The 23,741-nt window shown below is 40.8% G+C and overlaps 1 protein-coding gene and 1 long non-coding RNA gene across 2 annotated transcripts in view; both read left to right on the forward strand.

Moving 5' to 3' along the window:
- Nucleotides 1–8,818, forward strand: part of LOC136993518 (uncharacterized) — a 60,715-nt gene extending 51,897 nt beyond the window's left edge. The window contains exons 3-4 of the long non-coding RNA XR_010885869.1: nt 2,482–2,581; nt 8,625–8,818. This is a non-coding gene — a long non-coding RNA (uncharacterized lncRNA). The remainder of the gene's footprint in view (nt 1–2,481; nt 2,582–8,624) is intronic.
- A 634-nt stretch (nt 8,819–9,452) lies between these two features.
- NPTX2 (neuronal pentraxin 2) lies at nt 9,453–21,001 on the forward strand. Its single transcript, XM_013950865.2, has 5 exons — nt 9,453–10,102; nt 11,529–11,745; nt 15,420–15,664; nt 17,337–17,516; nt 19,345–21,001. The coding sequence occupies exons 1-5, from the start codon at nt 9,659–9,661 to the stop codon at nt 19,570–19,572; spliced, it is 1,314 nt and encodes a 437-aa protein (XP_013806319.2). The 5' UTR covers nt 9,453–9,658; the 3' UTR covers nt 19,573–21,001.
- Nucleotides 21,002–23,741: the final 2,740 nt, after the last annotated feature.

Genomic DNA, 23,741 nt, shown 5'->3' on the forward strand with positions numbered 1-23,741 from the left:
GGAGAGAAGATGTTCAGTTTTCCCAGCAATTAGTTTCATCACTGTTGCATTAACTCTGTCTTCCAGCTTGGAAAATAGAGGAACAGGCTGAGTGATTGAGCCCAGTGTAGTGTACTATAGACCACAACTCTGAATTATAGCACAGAGGCAAGTAAGTCAGACAAGATTTTAAGAATATTCCCTTTCAAGTAGGGGCTTTCATTCATAAACAAGAGTTTATGTAAGTATGACTGGACAATACTGAAAAAATAAAGCATGGATGCAAATTAATAAACCTTTTTGCAGCCTAATGTTTCTTGCACTTTTAAAAATGTTTAAAATGTTCTTGCAGAAAAACACATATTTACCATCTCTTTCTATATTAAGGGAAAGATTTCAAAATCCCCTCCTGGTTTTAAGAATTTTACTCATCTCTTCACAGCATGCTGGTGGCACATCAAACTAGGCACATCTGTAACTTGTGGCACACAACTGTGCCTGGCCGCCTTTGACTTCCCAGCTCGAGCAACTAAGTACTCTTCTACCACTGTTCTGTCCGAGTGAGGTCTTTGGCACACAACCCAGGATGAGGATTTGAACTTGCACTTTTGGATTTGTAGCACTTGCTTGAACAGCTCCGATAATAAGCCCTTTTACCAGATAAGGCAACAGAAAAGAAATTCTTTGACTTATTGACTGCTGTATCTCTACTGCTATGTATTGCATTATTTGCCATTGATCCAGACTAAAATGGCATCATAAATATATATATTGGATAGCTTCAAGCCATAATTTTTGGAAGGCATCTGGTTGCAGTCATTTCACAAGCAGAAAGAATAAGTGATTCTCTCAGTCTCCTCTCTAGAATTTTAACAACCTATGAAATCATATTGTACTTCCATAATCATGGATAAAAACAGGATTGGTATGTGTTTAATGCTTCACAGTGTTAGTGAAATAAATAATGACTAAGGCTCTTAGCATTGTACAAACAGATTAACTGGATTTTAATGTATAGACATCTCATTAATTTAAGATTTTGTAAGTAAGTGTTCTGCTTTATCTGTATTCATCATTACTATCAATGTTTCAGATAGTTTTATGAGAGCTTAGACTTTGATGCTTTAATCCTCAGTTGTCTTTTAATCATTTCATTTAGAAAGGGTATAGCTTTGTAAGAGCTGCTGTGAAAGTGATCTGTAGTTAAACCTGTGAAGTGTGAAAATCATCTGTCAAAACAGATGTACAAGATGTCTACTGTTAATATCTCTCTGGCCTTTAATCCTATTTTTCCGGTTTGTGTGGGCACTGACAGTTAACTCAAGTTTCAATCAAACGTAGACGAGTAGGATTTTTTTTCCTGTCCTACAGACAGATAGTCAGATGATCAGTGATTTTTTCACACTATTCTCAAACCCATTTAGGCCCTTGTTCAGACTGGCTGAGGCACAGCAAGGATTTAGAATGTGCTCTTTCATAGTCCAGGGTATTTTTCCTGGGCTGAAGAACGTGAATTTATTGACAAAATATTTTTCATTTCATTTGAAAATGAAATCAATTGAATTTGCAACTGCAATTTTTCTACATGCATTATACAATGAAAACATTGAAACTGGATCTGTTTCACAAATGAATTAATGCAATGGCATTCATTTCGTAATACATAGAATAGTGCCAACCAATTTAAGTTAAATACAAAATACTGAGAATTTTTAAATTGCATTACTGGTATGTGTTTTCTAATGAATATATATTAATCTACTAAGAAACAAATTTAGTCTGTTGCATCATTTTATGATGGCATACTATGTGAAAGATACTGAACAAAGCAATTAAGGGTGAATATAAAATTACTGATGATTTAGATCTCATATAACAATAATATATGGGGTAATACCATTATATAGACTGATTATTTGTATTGTGATCTCAGTGAGGAATTAGCTGGGCACTATAAAAATACATATAAAATGGACAATCACTTCACCAAAGATCTTACCATCTTAAATGATAAGAAGTTTATTTGGATCTACTGCTCTGAAAATATGATTGCCGTCTGGCCAAATAGAGTTAACACAATGACAAACAAAACCATTTTTTGACAAATACAGTCTAAAAAAATATGAACTGGTTAACTCTTCTTCATACAGATGAGCACCTGTTAGCAAAAATAACCCTACCAGAGTCAGTGGATGAAATACTGACCCTATTCAGGTCAACAGTAGAGCCCTCATTGATTACAGTAAAGCCAAAATTCTGCACAATCTAACTGCCAATGTAAATAAACTAATCACTAGATTCACTACAAAAATCTATAGCCTGGCCCCAGGTGTTTTTTCTGAATCATGAAACAAAACTTGGTGCAGAATCCTTAGGTAAAAATTGAGAAAAGCTGTATTTTGTCATTTTCTTGTGTCAGTCTCCTTCCACGGGCACATTCTAGTCTCTTGTAAATGTACCTTCCCACACAATGACTTCCTTTTTTTCTTTTTTTGCCTACAGAGACTCCACAGAAACCCTCTATGGATCGTTACTTTGTCACACTCATTAGAACTTGAGATGAAACCTATTGAGGAGACTTAACATCATCGCAGAGTGCCAGGTGCTTTACCATTTCAAATGCCGTATGGGTCAAGTCATAATAGCATCTCTAATTGTCAGCCACAGAAATAGTAAAAATAGCAAAAGGAGGAGGGAAATCCCTGTAGATAGAACTCAAGGTTGTCACTCCATTTCTGAAAGATTTGAAAAACTAACTACATGAAAGCCTTAGCTTCTTCTATAGTAATGTTCTCTAATGGAAAGGCACAGAAAGTTGTTCTGCCTTTTGTCCTGGATTTTCTAATCTCTCACGTATTCTTTTCCTTCATTCTTTGTCACAAGATGTGTTACATACTATTCTGCGAATTCTAGCTCTAAATCCAAGTGTGTATTCCTGGAGCAGTGACTGCAAAAATAAATTCGGTTTAACGCATATTTGCGAGCGTGTGTGTACATCTGATACACACACGTAGTAATATAAACTACATGACTATATAAACACGTATTTGTAGTCTATGTAACTCTGCGTTACAGAGAGAAATCAAAACTTTCTCATACCATAATGACAGTGAACCATCTGGTCAAAGAACAAAATTTCACTGCCAGGAACAGGGAAACTGCTCAGCTGCTGCTGAACTTTAAGTTTTTAGGACTAAAAGGATTTCAAGGGGCTAGCATAAGCTTATTGACCTGAGAAACCCACCAAAGCAGGCCGAGTATTTGGTCTGTAATAATTATCCCTATGACAGTATTTAGAGATGTAAACAGAGTTAATTTATCCTGCTCCTGTACAAAGCACCGAGGCACCTTCAACTGAGTTTAATAACCATGTGTCATAGCTACTGCACTGCAAGCTCTAATCCATGCAGAAAATGGTGCTAATGGAGTCAGTAGACAGGAGATAATCTCAACACTTGTTACGGAAAGAAGTACAATATTAGCTCTTTGCACAGTAGCATCATATTTTGCAAAGACCCCAAATCTAAGTGGAGCTAAGTGGAATAAGAGCTTTGAAAGGAACCTTGAACAATAAATAGCCAGTTCCGAACAGTAAAATCATTTGATGCATTACAATATATTACATATTTCTGCAGGCTTTAAAATATATGAACATGTATTTTGGATATCTCTTGCCAAATTCTGTGTTTTATACTGCACTTGGAGTTGGGCAAGATTCCTTCTATTTCAGGTGGATTTGCTTTAGTAAGAATTAAGTAGTAAAGGCCAGCAAGGGTCTTGGGATTTGTTCTCCATGCAGCTAACCTATTTCACTTCTCAAATGTATTTCTAAGCTTGGCATTTTGGGCTAAATGTCTGTAGAGTATCAGGAAGATAATAAGGTCCTGCAGTGGCTGACCCACTGTTTCTTTGGTTGGTGATTAGTATCACTGTGTGACAGACAGCTTATGTTCTGGGAAAAGTCTCCTATTTCTATTCTTTAGTCACCAGCAGGATATGGGCACACTAGAGGCAACAAGATCTCTTTCTGAGTATCTTATGGTCTTTGAAAGTTCCTGTAGTGATTATCTCTGACAAAGTTAGTATTTACCTTGATTACCTCTACAGTAAGTCCTGTTTCCCTTCTGCTAGAAGGAAGATCATCCTAATTAATGATTCTCAGAAAAGTAATATATCATTTTGGTCATCTAGAGAAAGCCTGAATCTATTCAGATCAATGGCAAAAATCCTCTTGACTTAAAAGGGAATACGTTTTCATTTGTGCTTTTCAGAGAACAGCCTAGGACATGGAAATAATAAGGGAATATATCTCTTAACTATTGGTTTCTTCTTCTAATATTCTATCTGTATTTTATCCATAAAAGCTATATAAGAATATATAAATGAATAATAAAAACATCTAAAGTATGTTAAACAAAATCCTCATGTTGCAGTTCCCCTAGCTGGTGTGAAATTTTATTTCTGTAACCAAACCCACGTTTCATATTTCTTTTCCTGTAACTGGTTAATAATTCCCCCTTCCAGATACCAAAAGTTTCTTAAAAGATACTTAAAAGTTTCGGAGTTCAGTTTTGTGGCAGATCTCTAATCAGTAGCCAGGAAACCTTTATGCAGTCAGAAATAGATATTAAAGATTAAGTAAAGAGTTTATGGCTCTGATTACCTTAGCAAACACGTTAAGAAGGACACTGAACTGAGTTCATAATTTCAGGCATTGCTGGTGAATAATTCCACAGTTTTGCTAGAGTTATGATATAAATTAAATTGGTCTTTTTTGACAGAGTGATGCATTCTCCAGGGATGACTCAAATTATGCAAGATTCAAAGAACAGATTTCTTTGTTAATTATTTTCTTTGAGATCACTGCCTGTAACCTTCAGAATGTTACAATAAATGTATAGTAGTAATATAGACTTCTGTTTTTCTTTCAGAGAAACAGATTGTTTTAATATAAGCAATATGTCCATAATTTTTTTTAACTTTGACTATTCTAGAGAGAAATGACCATATTTTTCAAAGAGTTTCAAAAGAGTTTATTCCCCATTCAGGCGCTGAAATGAAGAAGTCATTTCAAAGCGGTTAGCACTCTGCAGCAATTATTGTTACATTGAACACCCCCTAAATGCTGGCCACTTGTCAGAAATTCATGAATCAATTTAGTGAAAAAAACTTTTTTCTCTCTGTAAGCTTCTATGCCATTTAAATCTGTGAATCTCCTTTCTTTACTTTGGATAACTCAGCATTAAAATTCATTATCAGCTTTTCCATCCATAAATCTTGACTTTTGAAGACAGAGAAATCAGTATTTCCCAATAATTATGTTCACATTTTTCATTTGTTTATGTTTTTTCTTTTTTTCTTAAATGTCTTTTTATTGTTTTAAAATCTGGGAGTTATAAATGGTAGCCCAAGTAGGATTTTCTTTTAAGTGCATGGACTAAATAAACTAATATAAACACAACTCTGATACAAATAATTAGCATCAAGTGAGACTACGTCCCACGGTGATGCACAGGGATACAGAAATAGACGGTTCCTGCCTTGTGAGAGAGTTTATAATCTGAGAAAGGGTAGCGAGAAAAAAGGAATATGCTCACTTCACAGAGACATGAGGCCTAGAAAAATTAAAGATAATTTTTTCAAAAGCCTCTAGGGCCAGCCTGTATAATGTATTTAGGTACCTACTGACACAGTTAGACATTCGGCACGTTTGAAAATTTCACTAGGCATTTAAATGCTTAACTTCCATTAACTCACAATAAGACCTGAGTTTCTAAGTCACCTATAAAAATGATCTAAACCTGCATCTATAGGTGTAGGCTAAGTTGAGCTTAGAGCCTTCAAGCTAATTAGGCCAGTATTTCCTTTGAACTTCTGGACAAGGATGAGTGGAACAAACCCTAAGTATCCAAAGATCGAGATGCCTATGTTTCACTGAAAGTCAGTTGTACACTGTCTTTTATAAGCCTAAACCACACTTTAAAAATGAGGCACAGTTTCCTAAGTCATGTAGAGGTTTTTGCAAGATTCTTGTAGTGGTTTGACCAGTATTATAGGTAGAAACGTGTCAGAAAAGTTTTATGTCAAATCTCCTGAATTCAAGACCAGTATCCTAAATACAAAAATCTTTCTATTATTGACAGTCCAACTGCGTTTTAAATATTAAAGTTCCAGTATTAGATATTACAGTTGTGCATCAAAGATAAAGAAAGATAGCAGCTAGCATGCAAATGCTGTATCCAAAGAGAATAAAGCCCTTTTGAAGGCAGTAGAAACTGTCAAAGTTAAATTAAAAATTAAAAATCCATTCTGTGGGCTGCAGAGACGCTAGGCTGCCTGACAGCCACAGCATCCAGAAGTTTTAAAAACCTCTCAAATGCAATAGCAAGTTATCTGTACTCGCTGTGCTTCGCCCTCCACCCCAATCAACTTCTATGCCATCGTGAAATATAGTCACTTTGCCTACAAAATGTTCATCAGTCAAAAGCAAAAAACTCCTCCCTGCAACTGTTTTTTTTAAAACATCTCAGATTATAAAGTATTCAACTTGCATATGCCTTAACATGTAACATACTGGTGTAAAAATGGCAAACTTTCTCTTTGTTTTTTTATGATTTCACTCTCATAACATACTGATGCATGTTAGTCACTCAAAATGAAGACTGACATGGATTTCAACATTAAAAAAACTGTCTACAGTAACAAGCAGTGCTTTAATAAATTACTACATGCATTAAATGTAGGTCTCAGAATCTGGAAGTGGGGTAATTTTGGGGTTTTTTTGGAAAGCACTGAAACGCCACAGAAAAATACTGAGGATGTTAAAAAGGACAAGGGATAGGATCTACCTCTCTCCATGTCCGTCCTCCCTCCCTCCACGCTTCGCTCTCATTGCGGTGACTGACGGCTCTGTCTCTGTCGGGATTCTCTCCTGTCCTACTGATCTCGCCTGTCAAAAAGAAGGAGTACAGTAATAAAGGACAATACTTTTCTCGTCATAAGCAATTTACCACCATATACTGTACAGAACTGTGGAAGTCAGAGGTGCATTATTTACTGCTGTTAGTAGTATTTCCCCGTTTACCCGAATAAGAGATTATGACAAAATCCAGCTATAGTTAAGAATGATTCTGAAACAAAACCTTCAAGCTATATATTTCTTGAACCTCTAAAGGAGCAATGCCTTTATCACTGTCATGGCTTGAGTCAAAATCTTTTTTGGGAACACCCCTGAGTTGTAAAGTGGGATTTAAAATCTGGAACAGAGTTTTGAAGTCAGGTTATCTTTAGGTTCAGTGATTTTGGTAGGATACTATCACAGTTCTTATCATAGAGTATGGAATCAAGCTGTATAAAAGCAATAGTCTACTTCTCTCCTACAGTAGGGTAACAGGCCTTAAGGACAGGCAAAAACAGCAAAAGTGATCATTTATGATGATTTTATTAAAGCTTTTCATACTGCATCACAGGACATTCTCACAAGAAATAAGCTGTAATGTGTTACAGGCTGAATCTAATCTTAGACGTAAAGCATAAAATTGGTAAATTATTGGATGTATGTTGTAATATTTCTTGCACTGATGTGGGCTGGAAAGATACTGAGTTGCCAGGCGAGATGTTCTCAGTGTACTCGCATGGTCTTCCTCATTGTAGCATCCAAAAGCTTAATTGTCAAAATTATTTAAGCAATGATGTCCTGTTGATTTCAATGGGAGTTAGATGTCTAAGCAGGAATTAGTCTTAGGCTCTGTACTTGAATGGCTACTTCTTTTCCATTCAGCCAGGAAGCAGTATAGTCTCACGAGACCTGGTTTCCAGACAAAAGGAGTTCAGACAAATTGGAGCTTCTGGTTGCTTACTGAACTCGGTCCTCTATTCTCTCCCCTTGAATAAGCAATACCAGCTGCATCTCTCACTTGTGTGACTTAACAGTGATTCCAGCCAGCTTTGACTAATATGACTATCAAACAGCGCATTGTGGGAGGGATTGAACAAATAAACTGCATGGACTTCATGAAACAGTCAGATTTAACTATCTGGGATACACACTTCTTGAAACTTGCTAACTCATTCTGTAACATAAAGCAATTCATATTTTGAATTAAAAAAGCTGAAAACCTGTGCAATTACATATTATTCTTTTTAGTCTTTATTATTAATTTAATTACATAATAGTAGTAATGATTTGTGCTATGCTAAAATGTCTTTAATTTCATATTTAAATGATCTAAAAACATGAAATTCTAGTCAAAGGTTTTAGAGTCCTAAGAGCAGCCTCTGCTGATGCATAAAGAAATTGTTTCTTCATTTTTCCAATAAAGGTTACAGTATACAGTACTTCACTGCATATCCGTAAGGAGTTTTTGCAAAGTGTTCAACTGATGTTTGTACAGCACTCGGAAAAATGTGTAATACTTCATTGAGTATAAATGCCAAGTAATTGTGGTCAGTGTCAAAAAAGATTAGATACCATGAATAAGATAGGTAAAACTACAGTGGTATTATGGTCATAAGTTTTTGCCTAAGTTTTGCATAAGTTTCTAAAGCTTCTTCTTGAAACGTCCCTGTCCCTTTCCCTTCCACCATTAAACTGAAATACTGATGTGTAATTTGAACTGTGTGTTTTTTGTGACATCTTCTTTTAGCTCAAACAGCTCCTCCTCGGGCCACCACCACCCTGGGCTGTATCACTAGGAGCGCAGCTTGAGGGAGGGGATTACGCCTTTACTCAGCGCTCGTTCGGCAACGTCTAGACATCATCGTGCCCAGATGGGCCCCCCGGTACGAGGAAGCCATCGACAGCGGCAGCGAGTCAGTGGAGAGCCACCGAGACAGTCAGAGTCAGCAGAGGGCCACCGAGACGGTCAGAGTCAGCGGAGGGCCACCGAGACGGTCAGAGTCAGCGGAGGGCCACCAAGATAGATGGTCAGGGTTTGGGGCATCTCCCTGCGAGATGAGGCTGAGGGAACTGGGCTCATCCCACCCGGAGCAGGGAAGGTTCGGGGGCACCGGACAGCAGCCACCCAGGACCTATAAGGAGGTTTTCCAGGAGACTGGCCGGGCTCTTCGCTGTGGCGCATGGTGGGAGGGAGAGACAAGAGGCACAAGCTGGAACGAGAGAGGTTCAGGCTGCGGGCAGGGAAAGCCTTTTCCCCACGAGGACACGCAGCAGTGGCGCAGGTTGCCCGGAGGGGCCGCGCCGCCTCCATCCTCGCAGCTTTTCAGGTCCCGAGCGGAGAAAGCCACGCGCGCCCCGCCCCGCCCCGCCCCGCCCCGCGGCGGCCCCGCCCCTCCCCTCTACCCCCCGCTCCGGCCCGCTCCCGCCCCAGCGCGGCCCTGGGCACCGCGCGGCGTCAGCGGCGGCTGCGGCCAATCAGCGCGCGCAGCGCGAGCCCGGCGCCCCCGCCCCCCGCCCGCCCGGGCTATAAAAGCGGGCGGGAGCGGGCTGAACGCGGGAGCCGTGTGTGGCGGGACGGGCAGCGCCGAGGCTCGCGTCAGGGCGGCGGCAGCGGACCGAGCATCCCCCGTCAGGGCGGCCGCGCCGGGCTGAGCACCCCCGTCAGGGCGGCGGCGGACCGAGCAGCGCCGAGACCCCTAGTCAGGGCGGCGGCGGACGGAGCGCGCTGCCCCGGCGTCCCCTCCGCCCGCCTATGAGCCGTTGCCCCCCGCGGCGGCCGGGATGTTGCCCGTGGTAGCCGGGCTGCTGCTGGCCGTGGCCGCGAGCGGCCGGGCGGCGGCGGCGGGGGGCGCGGAGAGCCCGGCGGGCAGCCGCTTCGTGTGCACCTCGCTGCCGCTGGACGCCGCCGGCGCGGGCTGCCCGGTGCCCATGCAGGGCGGCGCGCTGCCCCCCGAGGAGGAGCTGAGGGCCACGGTGCTGCAGCTGCGGGAGACCGTCCTGCAGCAGAAGGAGACCATCGGGAGCCAGCGCGAGGCCATCCGCGAGCTCACGGGCAAGCTGAGCCGCTGCGAGGGCGCCGACGGCAAGGCCGCCACGGCGGCGTGGAGGAAGGAGCTGGGCAAGGGCAAGGACACCATGGGCGACCTGCCGCGGGACCCGGCGCAGGTCATCGACCAGCTGAGCCGCACCATGCAGACGCTGAAGGACCGGCTGGAGAGCCTGGAGGTACGGCCGGGGCCCAGACTGCCCCTCCCGGCACCGTGACCTGCAGCCGCCGCCCCGACCGGCGGCTTGTTCCCTACGGAGCCTGGCCGAGCGCAGGGAGGGGGCTGCGTGGTGGGTTTGTCCGGTTGTCTTGATCCTTATCCCTCTGTTTTAAGGGGGAGGGGAGTTGACGGGCTATTCCGTGTATTCCCCTGTTGGGTGGGGGAAGGTGTGCGGCTTTCCTCAGTGTTACCAGCTCAGTTCCCATGTTAATAACATCTAGATCCCTGTTTCTGGGAATGTGGCTTCATAGGGCGTTAGGTGTAACGCTGACATCTTGGGCAATAAGGCCTCGGCATATGGTGCCGGCCAAACAAGTGGCGGTGGTCACGAGGCGGCTGCGTTGGACAGCTTGTGGAGATGAGGTACTTTATTTAGAGCTGGCCTCCAACAGCACGAATGCGGTGCTGGGTAATTGTGTGAATATACAGGGGCTCTGGTCCAAGCCTGCTGATAAATGACTTCCAGGAGCCTTTGGACTGTGTCCGTGGTTGAGTGGCCCTCAAGGGGAGGGGAAAAACTTCTGGTAGAAGGTATTGCGACAGGAATGGTGCTGCGTGTTGCTTCACTTTCCAGACTGTGACAGATCTGTGTGTGTCCTCCTGAGATCCTCCAAGCACTCTCTGATGTTTGTGAGGGTTTAGAGTAACTTCCTAAAGGCTGTTCTGTAAGAAGATCTGGACACTGGACTGTTTGTTCAAGTGCAGTTTTGAATGATCTGGCTGTGTAACATCCTCTTAATACTGCTATTGTCTTTTTGAGACATCTCATGTTGGCATTACTTTCTAAGACTGAGGAAGGGGAAACTTGACCAAAATAATATGGTAGATAGTGTTCCTTAAAGATATTGGTGTTGAGAGTTTTTTTTGCAGTTTAAATAACAACTGGGTAGTATTTATAGTTGATCTAAAGAACATCTGGCTCATTACTTGACAAACCAAAACTGAGGAGACTCTCATTTGGTAAACTTGCTTTAGAAGTAGTTCAACTTTTTATTTAAAAAGAATAAAGAGTTTTCCTGTCTACTTAAGTTGACAATATGTCATTTGCAGTAAGTAAAGCTAAAACTTGCATGTTACACATTAGTCCCCATATGAATGGGGATGCATTTGCAACTGGCTTCCTACATTGATTTTATTGGGCATAAATGTATGAAGACTCTTTGATATGAGACACTGGAAGCCTTTAATAAAGGTGTCCTTTTGTTTCAGGACCTGTTTAGTTACAATGCTGATAAAGGCACTGAATGTGACAAGGGCTAAAAAGTAATGCCTCTTCTGTAGCTGCTGAAGATCTTTGACCTTTCTTCCTCTTGAGGCATGAGCATATCCCCATTTCACAATTTCTGTTTTATAAATAGCATAAACTTTTTTAATCTTCCCCAAAGCACCAACTCCGAGCCAATGTGTCATATGCAGCGCTGCCTCCTGAGCTTCGAGAGATGCTACAGCGGAGGCTTGGGGACCTGGAGCGCCAACTCCTGAGCAAAGTGGCTGAGCTGGAGGATGAAAAGTCTTTGCTTCACAATGAGACATCAGCCCACCGACAAAAGACAGAGACAGCCTTGAATGCATTGCTAGAAAGAGTGTCTGAATTAGAAAAAGGTAATCTGTACAGAATCTAAATGCTTCCCTATATTGATTAATTAGCCCTCCTTCCAGTACGGTAGTCTAAATGTGTGCCTTGAGGGACATATAGCACCCTTCTGATTAAGGTGGTGACAATACAAATACCTGGGTTCTATTTTTGCTTTTGTCGCAGACCTCCTGTTTGACAGGCCCCTGCATGGCTTGGGTTTCCTGACTCTTCCCTTGGCATGTGTAACTGTGTGGGTTGTTAAGGTCTTGGCCCTTGTGGGATGAAAAGATATATAAGGGGGTGGGTGGGAATGGAGGGAAGTATGATAGTGGTGTCATAAATACCTAGCTAATGTCAGGTATACCTCTAAGTAGAGCTGCCTTGCTTCATGTGCACTGAAAATCACATGGGCTAAACTTAATTGGCACAACTGCCTTTGAAGTAATGAATAGGATCTTATACCGGAACCCTTACCTGCTGTTTTAGGAGCAAGCGGGATAAAATCTTTCCTTTTCATTGTTGGCTGTGTCTTTGAGTTACTGCAGACCCTTGAGTTGTGTCCTATCCCAAATATGCAGCCTTTGGAGTTTACAGTAGATTACACATGGTGTCAGTGGGGGACACTCTTAATTCTAGCCACTTAATTAGATATGTAGATTAACTACTGAGATCTGTATGCTTGAGTAGAGTCAGTTTATTCGAATCACAAATGCCCATGGAAATGAGCTATAGAACAGGACTATCTTTCTGTATTGACAATATAGTCTTGCAGAGTGGAGTGTGTAGTGGATTGTGGTAACTAGAGTATTATTGCAATGTTATTGCCCAATCTTACTGCTCTTAAATGATTTCCCAAGGTGAATGGGCTCTCTGCTTAAAAGCAACTTAATGGACATGCTTTCAAAATGGTGCAGACATACATAGCTCATGAAATTTTAAAGTGCAGCCTAATGGATCCATTTGTATAATACAGTATGTGTTATTTTCATTTAAAAAGTGTGAAGGATGGGGAAAGAGAAGCAGGAAGAAGAGATCTTCTAATGGCTCTGTCATTTATTGCCTTCCTGAGAGTTAAAGATAAAACCCAAACTGCAACTAAAATTCTGGTGAACTGGTAGTCTGTTAATATGCCTTGTGGCAAGTATTGCCCTCAGTGGGTGCAGAAGAGCTTGAAGCTTGTACAACTGTCATGATTCCCAAAGCAAGTATTTCAGAGATGAGGATCTCTGAAAGAAGTGACTCATATCAGTAAGTCATCAGAAAGAGAAAGGCAGTGGTGGGAGAATCAGAACAAGAATGTGTAATTTACCTAGGTTAAAAATAGCCCCTTCCCACCTATATTTTTTGTGTGGGGAGAGGGCTGTCTTCCTACTTGTCCCCAAAGATGGGAAGAATTTGGGCCAGGAACTGAGACATGGGCTGCTTTTTGGTTGTGTAATTTGCTGTCTATTTAAATACAGTTTGCTTAGCTGTTCTGTGCCTTTGGTTCCTTAGACGATTCAAGGTGAGGGTTATAATAATCAAAGAACTTAATGATTTTGTAGATCACAAAGTTCAGTCAATTAATATTTGAAGTGATCTTACATCCTTTGAAAACAGTCAGCATTGCTATTGTGCTTTTATTTCAAATACTGTATCATTAGCATCTATTCTTGTCAACAGATTGGAGTGCCTCATGGTTGTCCTGAGACTATATAAGTAGGAGGAAGAAGTAACCTTTCTATAAGGTGGCTGAAGTATGACCTCTGGGAGGAGGCTGGGTGTTTTGTGTGGGTTTTTTTTTTGGGGGGGGGGGGAGGGGGGTCTTTTTCCTGTAGCTGTGGCGGTTGGCTCTTCTGCCCCCAGCGGGTGCAGAAGAACTTGAAGTTTGTACAACTGTCATGATTCCCAAAGTCTCTGGTAACTTCACCAGTTGTCTCCAACTAGTGTGGTAAATGATGCATTAAAAAGCTGGACTGAATAGAAGAATGATCCTACAGTTGATGTTGCCTGGGCTTCAGCTTGCTTCCTAGCTTTGCTGGAGACATGGACAAGTCTCCAGCTATCTTTGAATCTGTTCTGCTTCTCTCTAAAAGGGAGTAACAATATTTCTTGCCTATCTTGTCTAAAAATAATTCACATCCTTTGGGAAAGTAACTGTCTCACTGCATGTGCACATTGCCCAGAACAGGAGGATCTTGTTATCATTTGGAGTTTTGGATGTTTTTGAGTCATGAGAACAAATAAAGTATAACAAGGAAGCAAGAACAAATTGGAAAAGAACAAGTACTATTAACTTTTTCACACAGTGACTAATGTTCTTAATGGACTATATCTATTTCCTTTCATTATGTTTGAGATTGGTTGTGCCAGCTAGTAGAGGTTACTGAAATAACTAAGATCCTACTTTCATTTGCTTGTAAGTTTGGAATATTTCAGTCTTTGGTTTACAAGTTCATCAAGACAGATGCGAGCATCAGACAAGCTTTTTCTTTTTCCACCCCCTCTTTCTGAAAAATGCAGTCAAAACACTTCAGCTGCTTCTGAGAACAGGATCTGAGAGAATGCCAACAGTTAATTACATATGAAAATTGTGGCAACCTTTTGTGACAACAGCTCTCCATTAGGATCGTAGTGTGAAATATGGCAGGGGGACTGAATTTGTTTCAGGAATGTGAGTAAAGGAAATGGGTAGGAAACAGAAGAACAAAAAGCTGAGGGAGATGCACTAACTCTACTGCAGAAACGTGGGTTTTTATATTGTGCCATAATGTGACATTTTTCTTCTGTTTAATTTTTAAATCTAGAAAATTTTACTTCTGATAGTTGTTGGCAGTATACAAACTGCTATGTAATGCAGTGTTGCAGCTTACTATAAAGTCTTGATGTAAGAGTTCTCAATTTCATAAATATCTCTTTGGAATTTTTCTGGCTTTCTATCACATCTTCTAGAAAAAGAAAATAGTTTTCTTAATTTTTGCTTTTGTAGTAAAACAGATCTAATATTTAGATAGTTCACAACTCTATATTGCATTTTTGTTGATGTCATTTGAACTTTAGCTTTACATTCTGATTCAGGTCTCTGGAGTTGCCTATGGAATGGAGATTGGTTCTACTGAATTTAGCTCTACTAAGTGTTCTGGAATGTATCAGCTTTTAGTTATTCTGGATTGGCCATCCAAAATGAGAATCAACCTGATTCTCAGCCAGCTGTCTGTAAAATGGGAATAACACTGCTTGCTCACTGTGTAGGAGTAGTAGGAGGAAGCACTATATTTTTGAACTGTTTTAATAACGAGCCTACCAGAGAATCTATGTTTAATAACAGTGAGCATCTTTAAAACAGTTTGAATGGTGTGAAATAGGAAGGCCTCCAGCCATAAACTGAGCAATGAAGAAGGAAAATATTTAACAGCCTCTCATTAGTGGCATGCCATTTATTCTCTTGCCCTGGATGAGCAGGAAAAAATAAGCTAAGTAATTAGCATGATGAATATACAAATTCTTGTATTTTTAACTGTGCTGCAAAATCAACATTCAACAATATTTCTTGAGTGTAGTTTTTGTCTACAGTTTTCTTGAATGTAGTTTGAGTAGTTTTTGTCTCTAAATTGAGTAAAGTTAGAAAGATGATCAATATCAAATACATTCTTTTCTTAACCTGAATTATGTGCACATTAAACAAAATGTTAAAGTTTTTTCTTCCTCAATGTAATTCTAGGTAACAGTGCATTTAAATCACCTGATGAATTCAAAGTATCTCTTCCTCTTCGCACAAACTACTTATATGGGAAGATCAAGAAGACTCTGCCAGAGCTGTATGCTTTCACTGTGTGTTTGTGGTTGAGATCAAGTGCTTCTCCTGGAATTGGCACTCCATTCTCATATGCTGTTCCTGGGCAGGCTAATGAAATTGTCCTCATAGAATGGGGAAATAATCCAATTGAACTTCTAATTAATGATAAGGTGAGAACCAACAACCTTCTTCTTGGTCTACATGGTCAGAATAACAGTGGGTGTTTCAAGGCCCAAACCCTTGATACCTCTCTGGCAACTTTCTTATTCTCCCTGAGAGAAGCCAGTTCAGGGCTTTTGAGATGAGTGCGTGCATGTCCTTTGACTGTCTATATATTTGTTGCAAGTTCATAAAAGTACTCAGTCAAATGGTACATAGATTTGTGTGTTGCCTGAGACAAGATAGCATGATATTTAGGTGAGCACAAACCTATGCTCGTCCTCTAAAATAAAGAGCAGATGTTGGCTTCCTGTGTCTGAGTCCCTTCTCTTTCAGAAAAGCAAACAAGAAGTAATTTTTTTTGAAGCTACATTATTACAAAACCTGTGAGATCTAAGCCAATTGCAGTATTTTTCTTTCTAATACTAGAAACTTAGACGTGTTAAAACTAATTTGGCACAAAGCAGAACAAAAGACAGCCAAGGCTGGTTTTGATATGTTTAACTCTCAGACCTAAATTTAAATGCTACTTTTTCAGAGTTTGCGTAGATGCAAAAAGCAACAATTAACTGTCCCTCACTACTTCACACCACTGGTGGTTTCTAACAAGCTTCAGAATTAAATCTGAGGAAAACCAGAACTGTTGAAGTTTATAAGATTATAAATACTCTATTTTCCTCACCTTCAGTTTGGGCTAGTTATGAAATGTAAATAGCTGATGATAGCTAAATTGCTTGTTTTGAATCAATATGAGCAAAACTAGATTCTTAACTTAGCCAGGCAACATTGTTGCATAACTTGCCTTCAGGCACCATCCCTTGTTTTCCTTGGTCTGATAGGTTTCCTAGTAACTCGCTGCTCTCTGAGGGATCAGGTGTTTACAAAGCGATAGCACAAACTCGGGTGGTTCAGTCACGTGGCTAGGTAAGGACTCTTAACAGTCCTAGCATCCTCTCAAATCAGTAATAGTGAAAGGCTGGTTATTTTTAATGATATGTGGGAGAAAAGGAAACTTGAGTCTGCTTATCTGTAGCTGTAACTCTTTCTCCTCAATATTTTGTCAGTTGTCTTAATATTTTCTGTGAGGCTAAATGGTTTTCCTTATTTATCTCCCATGTTATAGAGCTGCTCTGTAGCCCGCTGCATTTGTGTCTGTTGCCTTGAGTAAGTCTTAAACTCTTTTAGGAACTTGATCTAATCCCTCTTCATTTGGAGCCCTACATACAGCTCCCACAAGCTTTGCTGGAAGCAGACAGATCTACTTGTCAAGTTAAGTGCTTACTGCAAATGGTGCAGGCAAACTCCAGACTGAAGGGAAACTTAGCACAAAAACTGGACAGAAAGTTAGGGCTAAGCACTGAAACTTATGTAACGACAGATGCTGTGGATCAATCTGCAGCATCAGTGGACTGATAGCAGCTTAGACTCTGTTCCAGCTGTGATCAAATGATAAAAGTGCCAAAGTGGCTCACAGCTGGAATAAAAAGCATGTCTGTATTCCTGAATTTCCAGTGCATTCATATATAGAATTGTGGAGATGATTCCCGGTCAGTATCAACTGGGACAAAATAAAGATTTGGATGGGAACTAATTTCTGCCTCTGCACTGTGCTTGAACTGCTAGACTCAGTCTTCAGAGTTTGGTGGGGTTTTTTGTGTGTTTTTTTTTTTTTTTTTTTGGTAGGTTGCCCAGCTCCCCCTCTTTGTTAGTGATGGAAAATGGCATCATATCTGTGTAACATGGACAACCAGAGATGGCATGTGGGAGGCTTTTCAGGATGGAGAGAAGCTTGGCACTGGAGAGAATCTAGCTCCGTGGCACCCAATTAAACCTGGAGGTGTCCTGATCCTTGGCCAGGAGCAGGTGAGTGAAAGACATGGTGTGTTCCAAGGGTTTAAAAAAGCCTCTTAATAAAGATAAGTCAGAGTTCCCTAACAAACAGCAATTACATGAAAATTATTTCTCTCATTTATATTAAACCCTTGGTCTTGCTGCATATCTAGTATCTGGAAAAACTTACAAAGCAGCAAATACTTGATGCAATTGCACACTTGTATGTTTTGTTTCATTTATTAAATATTCAGGATATTCATGTTGCAACTACTCCCAGTCTTCATGCTGCAGTGTGAAACTTCATCAGTGATCTGACTAATACCTTAAATGAAGTCCTTTGAACTAGATTGCTGATAACTGGCTATTAAGAAAAGGACAGAATTGGCCATACCTGTTACGTGTATTTGAGTGCAGTCAAGAAGGAGCTGTCTGAAGGTGGACCAAGTACAATACTTGCTTAGTGGTTGGTTTTTAAGCCAAATTGCTCATCCCTCTTAACAGATTGCTTTTTTTTCTCTGCTCTCCCTTCCCCCCTTTATCCCAAGCATAGTCAAATATTCCTAGAGCCCCAGAACAGACCAGAGGAAGCCTGTGTGTATGGGAGTGGGGGAAGCAACCATGGGCACTGGAGTGCTTGTGGGGTATATCACCATCTTCTATAGGTGTGTCTGCTAGGGAGAATTGTCCTATGTACCTGAAAAGCTTTAGAGTAGTGGAGTCTATGCCACTAATTCAAAAGTTGATATCTACTTTAAAGGCAAGTGTAAAGTCAAAGGAATGGACTCCACATTGTATGTTTGCTTTCTGATTAAAGCATGTAAACTCCCCCACTGCAAATGGTATAGCCAATACAAAGCATTCATGAGGCTGAATCCTTTTTGAATAAGGAGAAACAAGGGATTTTGAATCTCACTCTTTTGTTTAATAAATGTCTCATTAAACTACTGTCTATAAATTGTTTTATCTTTCTCTTCTTGCATATGATTATATACCCCACTATTTCTTCTTCTACCAAAAATCATTGATCATAATGAATAGCAGGAAATATGCTTTCTCCCGAATTCCCAGATTAACAACTGGGTGAGGCAATGAAAAATTTTGTCCTGATCCTTATTTCAGTAGAACCTTATCCCCAACATAAATGACACTTAAAGTGCATTAGGCTTCTGAATTTACATAGCAGATGCTCCAGCTCAATTTTAAAGGGCTGACAGAGCTTTTCTTTAACTCTCCCATGCAGCTTGCCTCTACTATTAGTGTGATCACGCAAGGTGTGTGATCGCTGTCCTTGAGTAGTGGGTGGAGCAAATACACATTTGAGGTTTATGCAGTGACAATTAGAGTAACTGATCTGGTATAGGCAGCAGCAGCCTGTATATTTAGATCCAAAGGCTTTGTCTTCAGTCCCTGCAGGCAGTTGGTCCGGGGCTGCAATTTAATCTATAACCATAAAGCTTTTGGAGAAATCCTATTCATCTGTGTAGTTCTCACTGAAGTTGTCCTGTGCAAGGTTTGCAAAAGGAGCCCTACATCAGCCTCTATATTTAAAGTCACCTTACTGCTTGCCTGCAGAATTGGTTAGGTATAGCCTTTCTGTGGTAGTACATAGTCACTACTGTTTGCCTTGATTTGTTTTGACATGCACATTTCAGACTTGAGCTTTTAAATGTTTCATGGAGCAATGTCTTGTTTGAAGTGGCCCTTCTAGAAACTTGGAGTTGCTCATCTGTGTGATCTAGCTCTGTGCTCTATTCACCTGCTTCTAGCAGTGTGGCTGTGGGGGGGAGGATCTTCAAGTTTGAAGAAAATAATGCTGAAATAACCTGCTCATCTAATCCTAATTTTTATGTGCCTAAAGGACACAGTAGGAGGAAGATTTGATGCAACTCAAGCCTTCGTTGGGGAGATGAGTCAATTCAATATATGGGACAGAGTCTTAAAAGCTGAAGACATCATGAATATTGCCAACTGCTCTGCCAACATGCCTGGCAACATCATACCCTGGGTTGATAATAACGTTGATGTGTTTGGAGGTGCAACTAAGTGGCCTGTGGAGACATGTGAAGAGCGCCTGCTAGATTTATAGCTGCAATCGTTTCCCATTTAAGTGCCCCATTTTAGTAGGACAATCTTTTGTGCAATCTAAAGCACTTATTTTTCTCTCTCTGCCCTTCCCTAACTCCTCTGAAGAATAAAAAAATTGAGTAAACTGCCTGGGTGCAAAGAAAGCTGGTGATTTGGGGCGTTGAGCCTCACAATGAAAGAAGCACCTCTTGGCTAGAGCAGCCCTTACTTTCTTATAGCCTGGTCCCAAATGTGCTTTGGTCTGCAATAGCCTTTTGGGTTAGGCCCTAGCTTAGTACATCAGTTCTTCTGGCAGGGAGGGGAGCAGCCTTGTGCATGTTAACTATAGTACTCCTTTTGATAACATGCAGTGCTGGCAAAGCACCAAGATTAACGGGCTAAATGTGGATCTCTCCCTCCCTTCTATCCTCCCCCCTTTGAATTCAAGCAACACTTTTTTTAGCCCTTTTTAAAGATATTATGTAATCCTTACACTATAGTGATTATGACTCAACCATGGGTAGAGCAGAACAGCTGCTATCTGGAGTACAATGGTCTTGCTTTTTAATTTACAAATTGGAAATCCTTGTTTTATGACAGAGAGGTGACATATTTGATGTAAATGCTATTGTAGTTAAATTCAGAGAAAGGGCTGGATTCCCTGCCTGCGTAATCAGCATAGCTCCATTGAAATCAAGAGATGCTTCAGGTGAGGCTCGGTCCCAAAGCCTGTCTTTCCCTAGCCAGGATCCCCATATAGGTGGATGGATGAATGATTTTATTTGTATTTTCTGTAGGCTGAATGTACTGAATTTGTGGTGACCTGACCTGTAAACTTTTCTCTATTGTTTCCCTTGCTTTAGTCCATGTCTTTATTTATTTTTTTAAAGTATACAAGCTGTGATTAAGTGAATTTCAGTTTTGTTTTGCTTTGAAAGGCCTTTTTATGAGCAAGTGCCAAAGTTCAGTTTCTGCTTGCTGAGAATCACTATATATTTTTCCAACCTAAGTCTTCTACAGTGTTTTCTATGTTATAATGGTCCTATGTAATATGAAAATGTGCCGTTTTTCAATTCTTGTTGATTGTCTCTTCTGTAAGCACTGGGCTGACTACAACATTTTTTATCATTTTCTCTCAATATTTTGCAAACAATATTGCTGTTTTCTTGGCATTGTTGTGACTACTTGGTTTGTGGCTCGCAGATAGCAAATGCACTGTACTGGGAAAGAGTTAATACTTTTGTTATTTTAAAGAAAAAGGATTTAAAAAGGGGGGGAATTTATAAAGCTAAATATCATATTTTATTTTTCATATGTTTTGAATTGTAAGAATAATATGGTGAAAGTCCCATTTGTAGGATAAAGTTACATATTTCCATTAATATGTAGTACGCTGTTCTTAAAAGAAAATTCTTATAATGAACTTTTAATTAAAATGCACTGTAAAATGAGTCTTTAATTCCTTTGTAGTCACACAAGACACTGAATGTTCTTTTTCACAATTGTTATGAGTTTTGCTAATATCTTTCTAGACTGATAGAAGCACAGTTATACAAGAAGTTGACCTGTCTCCTACCACTGTGATCTGATGGGCCCAAACCCCTAGCACTACTCTGGTGGGGTGGCATGAGATATGACAGTTTCATTGGAGTGGGATGGGACCTATGTTCATATATATATATATTTTTTTTTTTTACAGTAGTGAGAAACTGAAAGTATGACTACTTCTGGGTGAACGTAGCGGTTGTAGGTGACTAAGTGTCTCCAACCAGTGTAAAAAGAACAGTTCAGCAAGCAAAATGAAATCAGTTGTTGAAAGGTGATAGCAAAGTCATTACAGCTGCGCAAGTTGTAAAGTGTGGTGTCCACAGGGTCTGACAATAAACCGAATGCTCTGCTTCATAAACTCAAAGGTTCATGGCTCCCTCTCCGCAAGAGAACCGCCAGCTGGGACAGAGCCATTGCTCCAGCTCTGACATACCCTTCTCTAGACACAGAAGGTTTGACGTTTGTAAGAAACGACGTTATACAGTGCTGGGCTATGGGCTAGATTCCAAATGTTCTCATTCTGGTTGTCTAAAAAAAAAAATTTTTTTTCCTCAAAACAGTGATTTCTCCCACCCGCCCCCCAAAAAGGATCTCAAAGTCCCAACAAAAGCCTTCAGTGCGAGATCTCATTCTTATCTCATGTGGGTGGGAGAGCAACGGAGGCATCAAGACCTCCATCAATCCACATTTCTTTATCATTTTTTTCCTAAATAAGCTGGTAGGAACTGAAGTCTGGATGACTTTGTGCTGAGGTCTGCCCTCTCAGCAAACAGCTTTTGCACCCTTCCAGACCAGGCTGAAATCTGCAATGGTGAAATTATCTTGGATGTTTTCCCGCGTGCTAGGACACTGTGTTTTAGAAGTGGTCCATCATTAAACACTAGCTCAATGTTTGTATTTGTTCCTTCTTTGAGAGAAGCAAAGGGGCTTTACGTTTCAGCTGGCCACGCTGATCCTTAGTTGGGGAGTTATTTGAATACACTCTCAATCTTTGGTCTGTCTTTAACTCTGACTTTAACACTAAACACCTGAGTAAGAGGATCCACGAGCAGGAGGAGGTGTTTGTGGGTGGGGGCACTAATTGCTTTGGTGCACCTGGCTGAAGCTGCTCTGGTGGGACTGCTGTTAGGCTGTTGCTGGTGAGTGGTTGGCTGCTGTTTTCCTCAGACTCTGCTCTGGTTGTGCAAAGGATGAGATGAAGACTAAACTACAGAGGAGTGTGATGGATCTTCCTTTCAGTGTTGAAATCAATACTAGAAATAGTTGCTTTCTCCAAGGCATGTCAAGATGCTCAGGTGAGAGGGTGTTTGGGGACATCTGTCCTGTTATAATCTGCCTTAGACCTGGGATGGCTATGTCTCTGCTGAAGATAAACAGCTTAGTCCTCTGGGGGGGTTTGTTTTGTTTTTGACTGGTTGCATAACCAAACTGGGTTGTTGTTGTGTGGGTTGTTTTATTGTTGCTGTTTTCTTAAAGATACTGACTCTTTAGTAAAAGCCAAAGCTAAGCAGTATGTGTTCCATTGAGAAGGTTTTCTCTATATTTTACTGTTTATTTTCTTCTTTCTTTTGTGCAATGCTACCTTTTTTGCAGAAATGGAGGAAAAAAAATTTTTTTTTTTCTACCTTTATCTTGCAATGAAAAGCTATGGCTGTTATTCTGCTCCTCCAGATTCCGGGAGTCGCAGGTTTTATGTGCATATATTAGCAGATGGCAAAACAGGAGTAAATATTACCATATTCCAGCATCTATATTGTTTATGGAGTGTGGAAGTGATGAGACAACCTTCAGTTCCCAAAATGCTCTGAATACACAGAAGTAATAACTTATGGGGAGCTGGCTGACAACTACAACACTTGGAACACGCAATAATGCAGATTTTTAGAAAATCTGTTTATGTTTAAACATAGAGCTAGGGCTCTTAAGAGCAGTATCCATGATCCTAACGAACCACCCTTGAGCTGTGATCTGGCTAAGTCTCCAGCTGACTCCCTTGGCTGGGAACGCTGTTCAGTTTCTGTGCTGCACTGTTCTGTCCATATATATTTAATGGCTGTTGAGCAACAAACAGGGTCTGACATTTGGTGGGTATGTCTGAATCCAGGTGATATTCCTTCAAATACGTGTAGGTTTTTTTGGCTAACTGGCTGACCACTAGAAAAGTGTAAATCACATCAACGTATGCTTACTTGTCTGAGGGCTTTAGCTGTACACTCGTGGTCTAAGTAGAGCTGACTACTCCTGAGCGTAAAAGGACCACCCCCGTGCCCCTAGGATCCTGTTGTGAATAGACCTACTCCCTTGTTCAGAAGACTTTCTGGTGGGTCACTTGCTCATTAGTTTTGGTCAGGAGTGACTTGGAAAAGACAGTTTTTGTGAGAATACTTTGGGTTTTATTCATCTTAATTGAAGCTTAGTGGTGGTTGCTGGATCCAGCAGGAGGCAAGAGTCTTTTCTTAGGCTGATATAAGCCTGAAGTAACAGCAATATTCAGCTCTCAGAAATGCGATGAAGACCACAGTAATTCTTTCCAATAGAGTTCTACCCTCATTTTTACACACAGGTTCTCAGCATTCAAATATACGAGATTGCAAGGGAGTAACCGATTCCGTTTTGTTCTGGAGAGCTGTTTTTCACGGGTCT

The sequence above is a fragment of the Apteryx mantelli genome, chromosome 16 (genome assembly GCF_036417845.1).
Source record: "Apteryx mantelli isolate bAptMan1 chromosome 16, bAptMan1.hap1, whole genome shotgun sequence".
Classification (NCBI taxonomy): domain Eukaryota; kingdom Metazoa; phylum Chordata; class Aves; order Apterygiformes; family Apterygidae; genus Apteryx; species Apteryx mantelli.